Consider the following 12,342-nt stretch of genomic DNA (forward strand, 5'->3'; position numbering starts at 1 on the left):
TCAGTTGGCATCAAGAAGCCTGGATTCAAATATTTGCTTTGTGATCTTAGGCAATGACTTGTAATGAACTAGAATATCAGTATTTTTGACCTGTAAAACCTCTACTACATTGAATTAAATATGGGAACATGTAAAGAGGCCACAAAGAGGAGGCCTTCAATCAGGATTTCCTTCTTTTTTTTGGCAGTCGAGCATAAGCAATGTCAGATCCCCACACAGAAACCACATCCACCAGGGAGTTCCTCGTCGGTCCTCACCCATCCTTCTAGCCAGGGACTGAAACTTCAAAAAAGAACGGATTCCCTTTTTAGAATATTGCAAAAGATCATGTCCTTTGTGGTTAGAAAATTGCCTTAAATAACTGATCATTTTCACTTGAATATCCTGCAACAGGGGAACACTCGTGTTCATCCTTTCAGCATGTTCAATGCATGTACAAGTTACACAGGAGGAGGCTGTACAAAGGTAGTGGTGAAACATTGGCTTGGAGACAGACTGGTTTTTAATAAAACGCACACAGAATTTTACGAAGACAGGCATATTCTGGGACAGAAAGCAATTTTCAAATTTAAAAAGATTCAAGCCATACAAAGTGTGTTCTTTGATTACAGTGGAATTACATTAGAAATAAGTAATAGAAAGACTATCTGGAAAATCTCCAAATACTTAGAAACTAAATGACACATTTCTAAATAACCCACTCCAAAGAAGAAATTAAAAGGGAAATTAGAAGCTGTTTTAAACTGAATGAAAATAAAACCCCATCATATCAAAAATTGTGAGATGCCACTAAAACAATGCTTAGTGCTCCTGGTGGGGTTGAGGGGGTGGGTGGGAATATACAGAAGTAAATGTCTGCATCAGGAAAGGTCTCAAAGCAATGGCCTGAACTTCCACCTTAGAAACCAGGAAAAGAAGAGCAAATTAAACCCAAAGCAAGGTGGAGAAAAGAAATAATAAAGAAAAAAACAGAAATCAGTGAAATAGAAAACAGAAAAACAGGCCAGGCGCAGTGTAATTACACGCCTGTAATCCCAGCACTTTGGAAGGCTGAGGTGGATGGATCACTTGGGGTCAGGAGTTTGAGACCAGCCTGGCCAATATGGTGAAACCCCATCTCTACTAAAAATATAAAAAATTAGCTGGGCGTAATGGTGCATGCCTGTAATCCCAGCTACCCATGAGGCTGAGGCAGGAGAATCACTTGAACCTGGGAGGTGAAGGTTGCAGTGAGCCGAGATCGTGCCACTGCACTCCAGCCTGGGTGACAGAGCAAGACTCTATCTCAAAAAAAAGAAGAAGAAGAAAAAAAGAAAACCAATAAAGAAAATCAGTGAAACAAAAGCCGATTCTTTGAAAAGGTCAATACAATTGATAAACTTGTAGCCATAATGATAAATGGAAATAAGGAGAGAAGACATATTACTAATATTAGGAATGAGAGCGGTAACATCACTACAGATTCTATAGATATTATGAACAAGCTTGTGCCAGTAAATCTGACAACTTAGTTGAAATAGGCATGATATTGTTACCAGTGGAGAGTGTCCAGGTTCTTGGCGTTTTGAACAAAGAATTGGACAAAACACACAAAGAAGTGAAAGAATGAAGCAATGAAAGCACAGATTTGTTGAAATGAAGGTACACCCCACAGAGTGGGAGTGGGCTTGAGCAAGTGGCTCAGGAGTGCTGGTTACAGAAACCTCTAGAGGTTTCCCATTGGTTACTTGGCTACACCCTATGTAAATAAAGTAGTGGCCTGAGACCAGTCTGATTGGTTGCAGAAGGCAGCCAATCAGAGCCTGAAGTGAATTTTCAGTTACATCCCTGTGCAGATGAAGACTAGGCCTGTGACCAGTCTGATTGGTTGCAGGAGGAGACCTATCAGAGGTACCTTCCGTTTTTCATCTACAATGCAGAAAGTGGGGAGGGTTGCAAAGAGTATAGCCTCTGATCCTTTTTTTACCTGAGTGTGGAAAGTTAAGGTTTTCCTTTTGATTCACTTCTAGTCAGTCTGCGCAAATCAGCCTTAGGTTCCCTGCCTCCAGACCCTATTCTCCTGCCTCAACATTGTAATATAATAAGAAATACATATTCGCTCTCTGCTCCAGGTCCTTGGCACAAAACTCCTGAAACTCTTATAATTTCCTGAGCAATCAGGTGCTGTGTACATCTTTTGTTCTAATATTTCATCTTTGACCTCAGTTCTTGACCCAGATCTCCTAATCTGTTGGAATTTGCTGGGTGATAGGAGTCTCTTTTGTTCTAACGAGGAACCTCTTGGTGGGCGCCTAAGTGGATGCTGGTCACTGGAAAGACCAAGCCACAATTAGAAACTTTGAACTTTCAGCCCTACCCCAATCCTCCAAAAGAGGAAGGGGCTGAAGATAGAGTTAATAATTGATCATGCCTATATGATAAAGCCCACATAAAAATCCCTGAAGAACTATGGGGTTCAGAAAACTGGGTTGCTGAACATGTGTATGTGCTAGGAGAGGAGCCCAGAGAGGGCATGAGAGCTCCATGCTCCTTCCCTCAAGCACTGACCTGTGTGTCTCTTCATCTGCTATTCATCTGCATCCTTTATCACATCCTTTATTAATATAATAAGTAAATATAAGTGTTTCCCTGAGTTCTGAAAGTTGCTCTAGCAAATTATTGTACCCACAGAGAGGGTCATGAGAACCTCAATTTATAGCTGTTCAGCCAGAAGTATAGGTGACAACCTGGGACCTAGAATTGGCATCTGAAGCTGGAGTCAGGCTTGTGGGCCTGATGCTTTAACCCGTGGCATCTAACTATAACTCCAACTCCAGGTAAACAGTGTCAGAATCAGCCAGGCACAGTGGCTCATGCCTGTAATCCCAGCACTTTGGGAGGCTGAGGCAGGCAGATCACTTGAGGCCAGGAGTTTGAGACCAGCCTAGCCAACATGGCGAAACCCTGTCTCTACTAAAAATACAAAAATTAGCTGGGCATGGTGGCATGTGCTTGTAATCCTAGCTACTTAGGAAGCTGAGGCACAAGAATCACTTGAACCTGGGAGGCGGAGATTTCAATGAGCCGGGATCATGCTATTACACTCCAGCCTGGATGACAGAGCGAGACTCTGTCTCAAAAAAAAAAAGGGGGTCAGAATTTAATTGAATCGTAGGATCGTAGGACACTCTGTTGATGTCTTCTGGAGAATTACTTGATACAAAACTTCCCCTCAAACACAAAACAAAACAACAACAACAACAACAACAACAAAAAGCCTTATAGGCCCAGATGGCTTCAGTGGGGGAATTTTACCAGACATCTAAGAAAGAAATCCTACCAACTCTACATAAACTCTTCTAGAAACTTGAAGAGGAAGGAATACTTCCCAACTCATGCTATGAAGCTGGCAATACGCTGATACTAAAGATAAAGATATTACAAGAAAAGAAATGTACAGACAAGTATTTTACATGAACATGGATGTGAAAATTCTGTCAAATTGAATTCAACAATATGTAAAAAAGCCATCATGATCAAGTGGGGTTTATCCCAGGAATGCAAGATTAGTTTAACATTAGAAAGTCAATGTAATTCACCACATTAAAAAACTAGGAGGGGGGGCGTGGTGGCAGGCGCCTATAGTCCCAGCTACTCCGGAGGCTGAGGCAGGAGAATGGCCTAAACCCGGGAGGCAGAGCTTGCAGTGAGCTGAGATCCGGCCACTGCACTCCAGCCTGGGCAACACAGCAAGACTCCGTCTCAAAAAAAAAAAAAAAAAAACTAGGAGGGGGAGAAACCCCTTTAATCATGTCAGTAGATGCAAAGCATTAGAGAAAACCCAGCCTGTATTCCTGATACAAACTCTCACCACACTAGAAATAGAAGGGAACCTCCTTAACTTGGTAAAGAATATCTGCAACAAACCTACTGGTAACACACTTACTGGTGAAAGACTGAGTGCTGCCCCCTAAGTTTGGTAACATGGTCAGGGTATTCACTCTCACCACTTTTATTCCACACAGTATTGCAGCTTTTAGCCAATACAGTTAGGCCAAAAAGAAATACAGGGCTTCTAAATAAGAAGAAGTAAAATTGTTTTCATTCATAGACAACACGACTGTGTAGAAAATTCAATAGAATCTACAGAAAATCTCGTAGAACTAATAGGAATTCAGCAAGCTTGCAGGATACAAGATAAATATATGAAAATCTATTGTATTTCCCTATACCAGCAACAATTGGAAATAAAAATATACTATTTACAATAACATCAACAATATTAGATAGGAGTATATCTGACAAAAGATGAACAATATTTGTACACTGAAAATTATAAAACATTGCTGAGATAAGTTAGTTCTTAACTGAGAGTAGAGATAAATCATGTTCATGGGTGAGAGGATTCATTATTGTTGAGATGTCAGTTCTCCCCAAATTGATCTACAGATTTAAGGCAATCTCAATCAAAACCCAAACAGGGAAATTTACAAGCTGATTCTATAATTCCTTTTTTTTTTTTTTTTTTTTTTTTGAGGATGGAGTCCTCAACTCCCGTCAGCGCCCAAGGCTGGAGTGCAATGGCACAATGCATGGCTCACTGCTAACCCTCCCGCCTCCCAGGTTCAAGCAATTCTCCTGTCTTAGCCTCCTGAGAAGCTGGGATTACAGGCACCTGCCACCATGCCTGGCTAATTTTTGTATTTTTTTTAGTAGAGACCAGGGTTTCACCATGTTGTCCAGGTGGTCTTGAACTCCTGACCTTAGGCGATTGACCCACCTCGGTCTCCCAAAGTATTGGGATTACAAGCATGAGCCACTGCGCCCAGCTCTAAAGTTCTTAAGGAAATTTAAAGGACCTAGAATAGCCAAACCAATTTTGAGAAAGATCAGCAAAGTTGGCAGACTGACATTACCTGATTTCAGGATTTACTATAAATAAATCCGTACTTTTCAAAACAATGTGGTGTGGGTATAAACATAGACAAATAAATAGATCAGTGATTCAGCCATTCCATTCAGAGATATTTACACAAAAGAAATGGAAGCATATTCCATACAAAGATTTGTACATGAATATTTTAAATAACTTTATTTATAATAGCCCCAAACTGGAAACAGCCCGCATTTCTACCAACAGGTGGATAGATAAATTGTGGTACATCTTTATGATGGATGCTACTCAGCAACAAAAAAGAAATGAACTATTAACACATGCAGCAGTGTAGCTGAATCTCCAAATAATAGTGCAGAGTGAAAGAAGCCACACTAAAAAGTACAGTGTTATGATTCTATTTATGTAAAACTCTGGAGAAGGAAAACTAATCTGGAGTGACAGAAAGCAGGTCAGCTTTTCCTGGGAATGGGAAGTGAGGGGGATTGCACATAAGCATGAAGAAGAAACTTCTGGAGGTGTTGGATGTGTCCATGATGTTGATCATGCAGATAGTGTGCTTGCAGTGGTTGTCTGCCTTAAATATGTTCAGCTTATGGCATTTCAATTATACCTTAATAAAGCTGTTCACCAAAAAAAAAAAAAAAAGGTCACTGGGAATATTGTAGCCTCTTCCCCAACCATTCTACTCAAATTTGTCTCATCTAAGACACACTGACCCTTTCTTGCCCAATCCAATATATTTGTCTCTGTCCTTGATTTACTTAACTTCTCATTGCACTTGACTTAGGCGAGCACTTCTTTCTGCTAGAAACACTTTTCTCTCTTGGCTTCTGAACAGCACATTCTCTTGGGTTTTTTCCCCTAGCTCTTGTGGCTGCAACTCCTCTAGCAAACGTCACTTGTTAGAGGGCCTTTGACCCTATCTTCCTCTCTATTTATACTCTACTCAACTCCAAGGTTATCCCACCTAGTCCTACAATTTAAAGCAGCAGCATCTGTACATCCCAACAGAATTTTCTGGGATAATAGAAAGAGTCTCTATTGGCATTGTCCACATGGTGGCCACTAGCCATCTGTGGCTATGACTTGAAATGTGGCTAGCGTGACTACCATATGAATCTCAAATTTTATTTATTTAAATTAATTTCAACTGAAATAGCCACATATGGTTAGTGGCTACCGTATTGAATAGTCCAGGTCTAGATCACTGTGTGTTTACAAGCTGTGGGTAGGAACACATTTGCTGGTCTTGACTTTTATTTTTTCAGAATAAAATAAGTTCTATTTTTCACAAAATATTTGTTTCAGGCTGGTATCTCTAGGGCTCACACATTCACACATAGATTTGTGTTATTATTTTTGGTTTGGTTTTGTATGTAAGTTGAAAGGCACTGATCTAGATGCCGATGATGTCCATGTTAATGTTTTCAACCATGAGCTGAGGTCCAGAGTCATATTTGTCATCCTGACATCTCATCACAAATCTGTAAGTGTGCTGTTTTTCCCTCCAGTTATCCCACGTCTCAGCAAATGGCACTATCTTTTCCTCCAATTGATGTGGAACAGTGACCTGAATTTTCTGCTTTCCTGTCCCCGCTCCCCGCCACACCCTACTCCCACACTCAGTCCAGCAGCAAGGTCTGTTGGCTCTGCTTCCTAAATGGGTCCCAGGTCTACCCACTTGTTTTCATTTGGGTTTCTATCAACATACTCTAAGCCCCTGTCCTCTCTTGCCTGGAGTACTGCCGTAGCTTTAAACTGGTCTGTGATTCACTGTTATCTTCATAAGACCCACAGTGGCCAAAGGAATCTTCCAGAGCCATAAATCAGATGCTGCTGCTGCCCTACTCCAGAGCCTCCAAGAGCTTTCCACTGCCATGCTCTATTGTCACCTTACTGTGCCTATGAGGCCCTGGTGACTGGGCCCAGCCCTCTGGTATTGGTCCACCACAGTCACCCTGGTCATTCTGTGCCAGGGACTTCCACTTCCTTGCTTATTTATCTGCAGGACTCTGCACATGTGCTGTGACCTAGGCCCCCCAGATCTTCCCAAGATGGCCCCTCTCTGTTAATTCAGGTCTTAACTCAGAGGTGACTTCCTCAAAGGAGCAGCCATTCTCTGACTAAATCAGTAAGTGTAACCCAAGTCAGAGTGATAGTATTTTAGGAGCAAATGAGATACATTGTTACTGAAATAGAGTGCTTTTGAGTAATAGGAGCCAAGAGCCATCAAAGTATTCTTAACTAGAGATCCTTGAATTTTCTTTACAAATCATCTGTAATCAACAAAATCCTTCTGTGCAAGTAATACTGCCAAGTTTCTGTATGAAGAATAAACATTGGTCTTGCTATTTTTTAACTTACTCGACTGAACACCCCATTATGCAAATTTAATGAACAGTTTAAAATATGCATATTATGTACAATATTGTGTATTAAGATATAGATGTATAAATTATGTTAATATAAAATTTTAAATGAGTATTTCATTAATGTGAGTATGTCATATGCACAAGGCAAATAGCATTTATTTAAACTTTTTAATCTCTGAGATTTATGTACATCATGGTTAGCTTTGTGAGAAAGTTTGAATTTGATTTGATTTAGGTTACCAAATTTGATTTTAATTATCCAAATTTAAATTTGATTGTCGTGAAGAGAAAGATCTGTAGGGTCGATTATTCCTTGTGTAATTTTAGTCTTTACTTTGTGAAAATGTGTTATTAAAATAGTGCAGAAAAATTACAAGTTATTAACAAAATAAATTATAGGATTTGTGATTTTTTACCTTTGCTTTAAAAAAAAAAAAAGAAAAAAAAAAAAATCCTGGCAAACACAGTGAAACCCTGTCTCCTCTAAAACTACAAAAAAATTAGCCGGACGTGGTGGCGGGTGCCTGTAGTCCCAGCTACTCGGGAGGTTGAGGCAGGAGAATGGCGTAAACCTGGGAGGCAGAGCTTGCAGTGAGCCAAGATCGTGCCACTGCACCCCAGCCTGGGTGACAGAGCAAGACTCCATCTCAAAAAAAAAACAAAAACAAAAAAAAACCCCAAAAACAAACAAACAAAAAAAACAAGCTTACATTCAAATACTGAAGCTTTTTGTAGTAGTCACTTGCATAACAGATTCCGAAAACAACAAAACTGAAACTGTATGTGCAGAATACTATGTATTGGTTAAACTACATAACACAGGAGGCAGTAGGAAATGCATTTACATTTGCAAAATGAAAATTGAATATAAATAGGAAAATGTGGCATGATTTTATCCTAGAAAATTATTTAAATCAGAATAGATAGTGTTCAGAAAGTTAAAATAAGGTCTCCATTTTACTTTACTTGTATTCCATTCTGTACAAGTTCAGAAATGGTGGTGATTAAAATATTTAAGTCACTTTACATTCTTCTGGGATAGCTCTCCAAAGGGAATAATCCAAGCTACAGACAAAGATTTACGCACAAAGACGTTAGTTATGGCATGGTTTATAATTTTGAAAAGTCAGGAGCCATCCAAATATCCAGTGGTGGGGGGAATTAAGTAGATTGTATAACATCCTTACAAAAGATTATATAACCACTAACATTAATTTTAGGAAGATTGTTTAATGTGGGAAAATGCTTCTGACATAATGCTAAGTGAAGAAAAAGGATATATTTATATGGTATAATCTTAATTAGGTGAAAATAATATCCATAGAAGAAAATATATTGATAGTAGTTAATTCTGAGTACTGCATTGTTGCTGGTTGTATTTTCCAGGTTTCTAGAAAAAACACATATTACTTTTATAATAGGGAAAAGATTATTCATAAAAGAAATTTTGATGCTAATAAAATATTAAATATTTAAGGTTACTGTGCTTTAGAGCCAGAGAGTAGTGCATGGCTCATTTAGTCTGGGAGCTCATGAGTGAGGGTTATAATTGGTAAGGGAGATTGAGAACTGTTTTTTCAGATGGCTCCATGGACAGCAAGGTTTCTTGGTGTTTTTGCTCTCAGATAGTCCCTGATGTGCTCAGTTCTGTCACTTACTGACTGTCACTGCTGATCAGAAAGTCTGACTGGCTGTTAGCTTTGTATTTGACAGATATAAAACAGGAAGACCAGGTAGTTGTTACCTAATAAATATGACTTATTTGCTGGCCAAACATTTTAAAACAGGGGGCAAAAATGATAGATTCCTGATTGTGTAAAGTGGGAACCATTCTGGATCATTTTTCAATCTTTAGGTTCTGATCAATTTAGAGGTCATGAAATCCTTTTAGTGAGTCTTCCCTAGCATTACTTTGTAAATGAAATTAGAGTAGAATAGAAATGCCAGAGTGCGTGGCATGCAGTAAGTATCCTGTAAGTTTTAATTTCAGATATGTGTTTGTAGGTACTGGATTGTGACATAAAGTGTGTTTTTATTTTGGTTTGATTTTTTATCTATAGTTTGCTGTCAAAAAAGTCCAAAGACTCTTAGTGCGATCCACACCAGTGATGTGCAGTATTCTCCAGTGATTATAGCATCAGTGTCACTTGGGAGCTTGTCAGAAATGTACCTTATTAGGCCCCGGCCAGATCTACTTAATCACAAACACTGGTGGTGGATCCCAGCACTGTGTGTTTTAATGAGTCCCTGTCTTAGTCCATTTTCTGTTGCTGTAAGAGAATATCACAGGCTGGGTATTTTATTATAATAGAGGTTTATTTAGCTCATAGTTCTGGAGGCTGGGAAGTCCAAGAGCATGGCACTGGCATCTGGAGAGGGCCTTTTTGCTGCATCATGTCATGGTGGAGATCATCACATGGTGAGAGGACAAGTGTGTGCCAGCTCAGGACTTTCTTCTTCTTATAAAGTCATCAGTCCCATCTTGGGGGCCCTACCCTGACAACCTTATCTAATCCAAACTACCTCCCAAAGGCCCTACCTCCAAATGCCATCAACATATTAATTCAAGGATTAAGTTTCCGATACATGAAATTTGGAGGATGCATTCAAACCATAGCAGTCCCCCTGGTGATTCTGATGCACACTCAAATTTGAGAGCCACTAGTCCAGCCTTGCTATTCTTGGTGAGGTTCAAGGACTAACACTGGCATCACCTGTGAGCTAGTTGGAAATGCAGAATCTCAGACCCCAACCTGGACAGGCTCACTCAGAATCTGTGAGATCACCAGGTAATTTATTTTCGTGGTAATGTTAAATAGCTCTGATCTCAACACACATGCCTCAGGGGCCAAGTAGGTCATGTCAGTAGTGAAAGTAGCCTGGTTTCCCCCCTAAAGAAAGTAGAACAATAAGAAGGCATTGTGGTGTGAAGTTTTAGTACTCTTGTTTTTAAAAATCCTGTATTATACCAATGGGGGTTAACACATTCAACCAAACTCATCAACTAAGGTTAACTGTGGTTGACATCAATTACTTTAAGCAGATTTTTAAACACAGAATTTTAATAGTGACCCTCATATTAACTTCTTCTGATCTCTTTTAGGAATTTATCAAAGAACTGCTTTCTCGGATAAGAGGCATGAGGAAACTGAGCCCTCCGCAGAAGAAGACTGTATGATTCTGGAACAGGGTGGAACTCTCCTGGAAACGAAGAAAGGGTCCTGGGATTTGTACTTCATGAAGACTTTTGTGAAAGAATAGGTGTCCTTATGAACAACGTTTTTTGTTTTTGTTTTTTTTTCTTTTTTTGGTGTGAAGGTGGGGGGTTCTATTAGACATTTATTCAAGAGCGTTCCATTTTTGGTTTTAAAGGTTTTTGTTAATGTAATATTTTAATAGCAAAGATATCATGACTCTAGCCACAGCCCAACCAAGGATTATCAAAGCAGGTGGACACTTGAAGGGCCACGCCAGGCTGCGTTTTCTGCAAGGACTCAGATGTTTAGTACCTTATGATACAGGGAAGATAGTTTTCTTACAAGTAGTTTGGTAATATTTTTTTCTTAAGTTGTACATTTGACTCAGCTGTCAAATTTCTCATACTTGTATATATCTACACACAACTAAGTTAAAATGTTGATGTGAGTTTTATTTCACATGGATGGAATAAACCTGTGGTCGTCCTTTAACTGGATGTCCCAGCACATGTGTTTTCAAGAGGCCACTAGGCATTCTTCATTGAGTGCTGCTGACTTCAACATTCACTTTATGCACCAAAGTGAAAAAATTCAGTGTATCCGTTATTTTAATGTGCTACACTACAGAAATGTTAAGTTGGTCAAGGGCTTAATTTATGGAATTTCTGTTATTTCATTGGTTGGGATGCTTTGCCAGGTCATGTGCTTATTGTCTCATTTGTGGTCTTTTAAAGTTGTATGAACCCTTAATTTGAAGAACTAACTTGATTTCTAGAGAAATGCCCACTCTAGCTAAGTGATATTTTGCATTGGAAAAAGGAAGCATTGTGTAGAAATGAATCATCTGCTTTCCACCTGGTACTGTGTATTATTCTGTCTCTAGGAAAGCAGATCAAAAGAAAGTTAGCAGATCGAGTGTCTTCTTCCTTAGAAATACATTCTGGTAGCTTCTGTGCCTGGGTAGCATCAGACCAGTGGGTGTAAACCGAGTGTTAAGTGTCAAGGTGAGAAAGCCTCACATTCTCTCAAGACAGTCACTGCTGATTCGGAAGTGTGGAGATTGCATTTCTGGCTTCTCTCAATGGCTTGTGTTGAGGACTCTGGGTGCTCCTGGCCCTAATTGTGCACCCTGATCCCCGTGCTTGGAGCTAGGCCTGGTGGTATGTTCTAGCCCTCTCAGTTATCAGCTCCTTGGAGAAGGATCAAAATTCAGATGGGATGTGGGATGGGTAATAGGTGAGAGTAGAAACTCTTCCTTTCCTCCAGGAATTCCCTGCTGCCTCCCACAGAAACCCACCTACCGTAAGATGTCTCCAGATGGCCTTGTCCAAGGATGGGGGTCAGGCATTTTATATCAAGGGTGCTCTGAACATATTTAATTTTTTTAAAAAACCATGTTTGTGAATTTTGCGTATACTGGCAAGCTTTTGAAAATGTGTTTAATTTTGTATTGTTTACCAATGATTTATTTACAAGATATTTACTCAAATAAATGGAGCTGCTTACAAGCCTGTTGACATGTGTGGCTTGCACAACACATTAACATGATAGTTTTGCTTTGTCAGTTTCTCTGCAGAGGTGAAGACCAAGCACCTGTGTCTATCTAGCTTTTCATTTTCAAAGTATTTCTAGGCATGTAATCCTGGCCCTCTACTCAGGCATCTTCAGATCAGGTGGTGAAACCAAAGGAGCTGGGCCACATTCTTGGGCTGAGAAAGAAGATGAGCTCTGTGTGCTCAGCCTGGCACTCTCCTAGGCCAACCTCCTTTCGTTTAATTAAAACTCCCCTTTCCTGTTTGACAAGAACCCTCAAAAACATTTCAAATTAGTAAACTATTTCACTTATTGTTAGAATGCCTTGCACCATGGAAGTCAGAAAAATACAGAATGGGCAGGA

The 12,342-nt window shown here is 39.7% G+C and overlaps 1 protein-coding gene across 1 annotated transcript in view; it reads left to right on the plus strand.

The window, feature by feature from the left end:
* Positions 1 to 11,958, plus strand: part of PPP1R14C (protein phosphatase 1 regulatory inhibitor subunit 14C) — a 108,234-nt gene extending 96,276 nt beyond the window's left edge. The window contains exon 4 of the mRNA XM_017887639.1: positions 10,352 to 11,958. Coding sequence (XP_017743128.1) covers positions 10,352 to 10,426 — 75 coding nt within the window. The 3' untranslated portion in view covers positions 10,427 to 11,958. The remainder of the gene's footprint in view (positions 1 to 10,351) is intronic.
* Positions 11,959 to 12,342: the final 384 nt, after the last annotated feature.

This window comes from Rhinopithecus bieti, unplaced genomic scaffold (genome assembly GCF_001698545.2).
Source record: "Rhinopithecus bieti isolate Rb0 unplaced genomic scaffold, ASM169854v2 scaffold_16097, whole genome shotgun sequence".
NCBI lineage: Eukaryota > Metazoa > Chordata > Mammalia > Primates > Cercopithecidae > Rhinopithecus > Rhinopithecus bieti.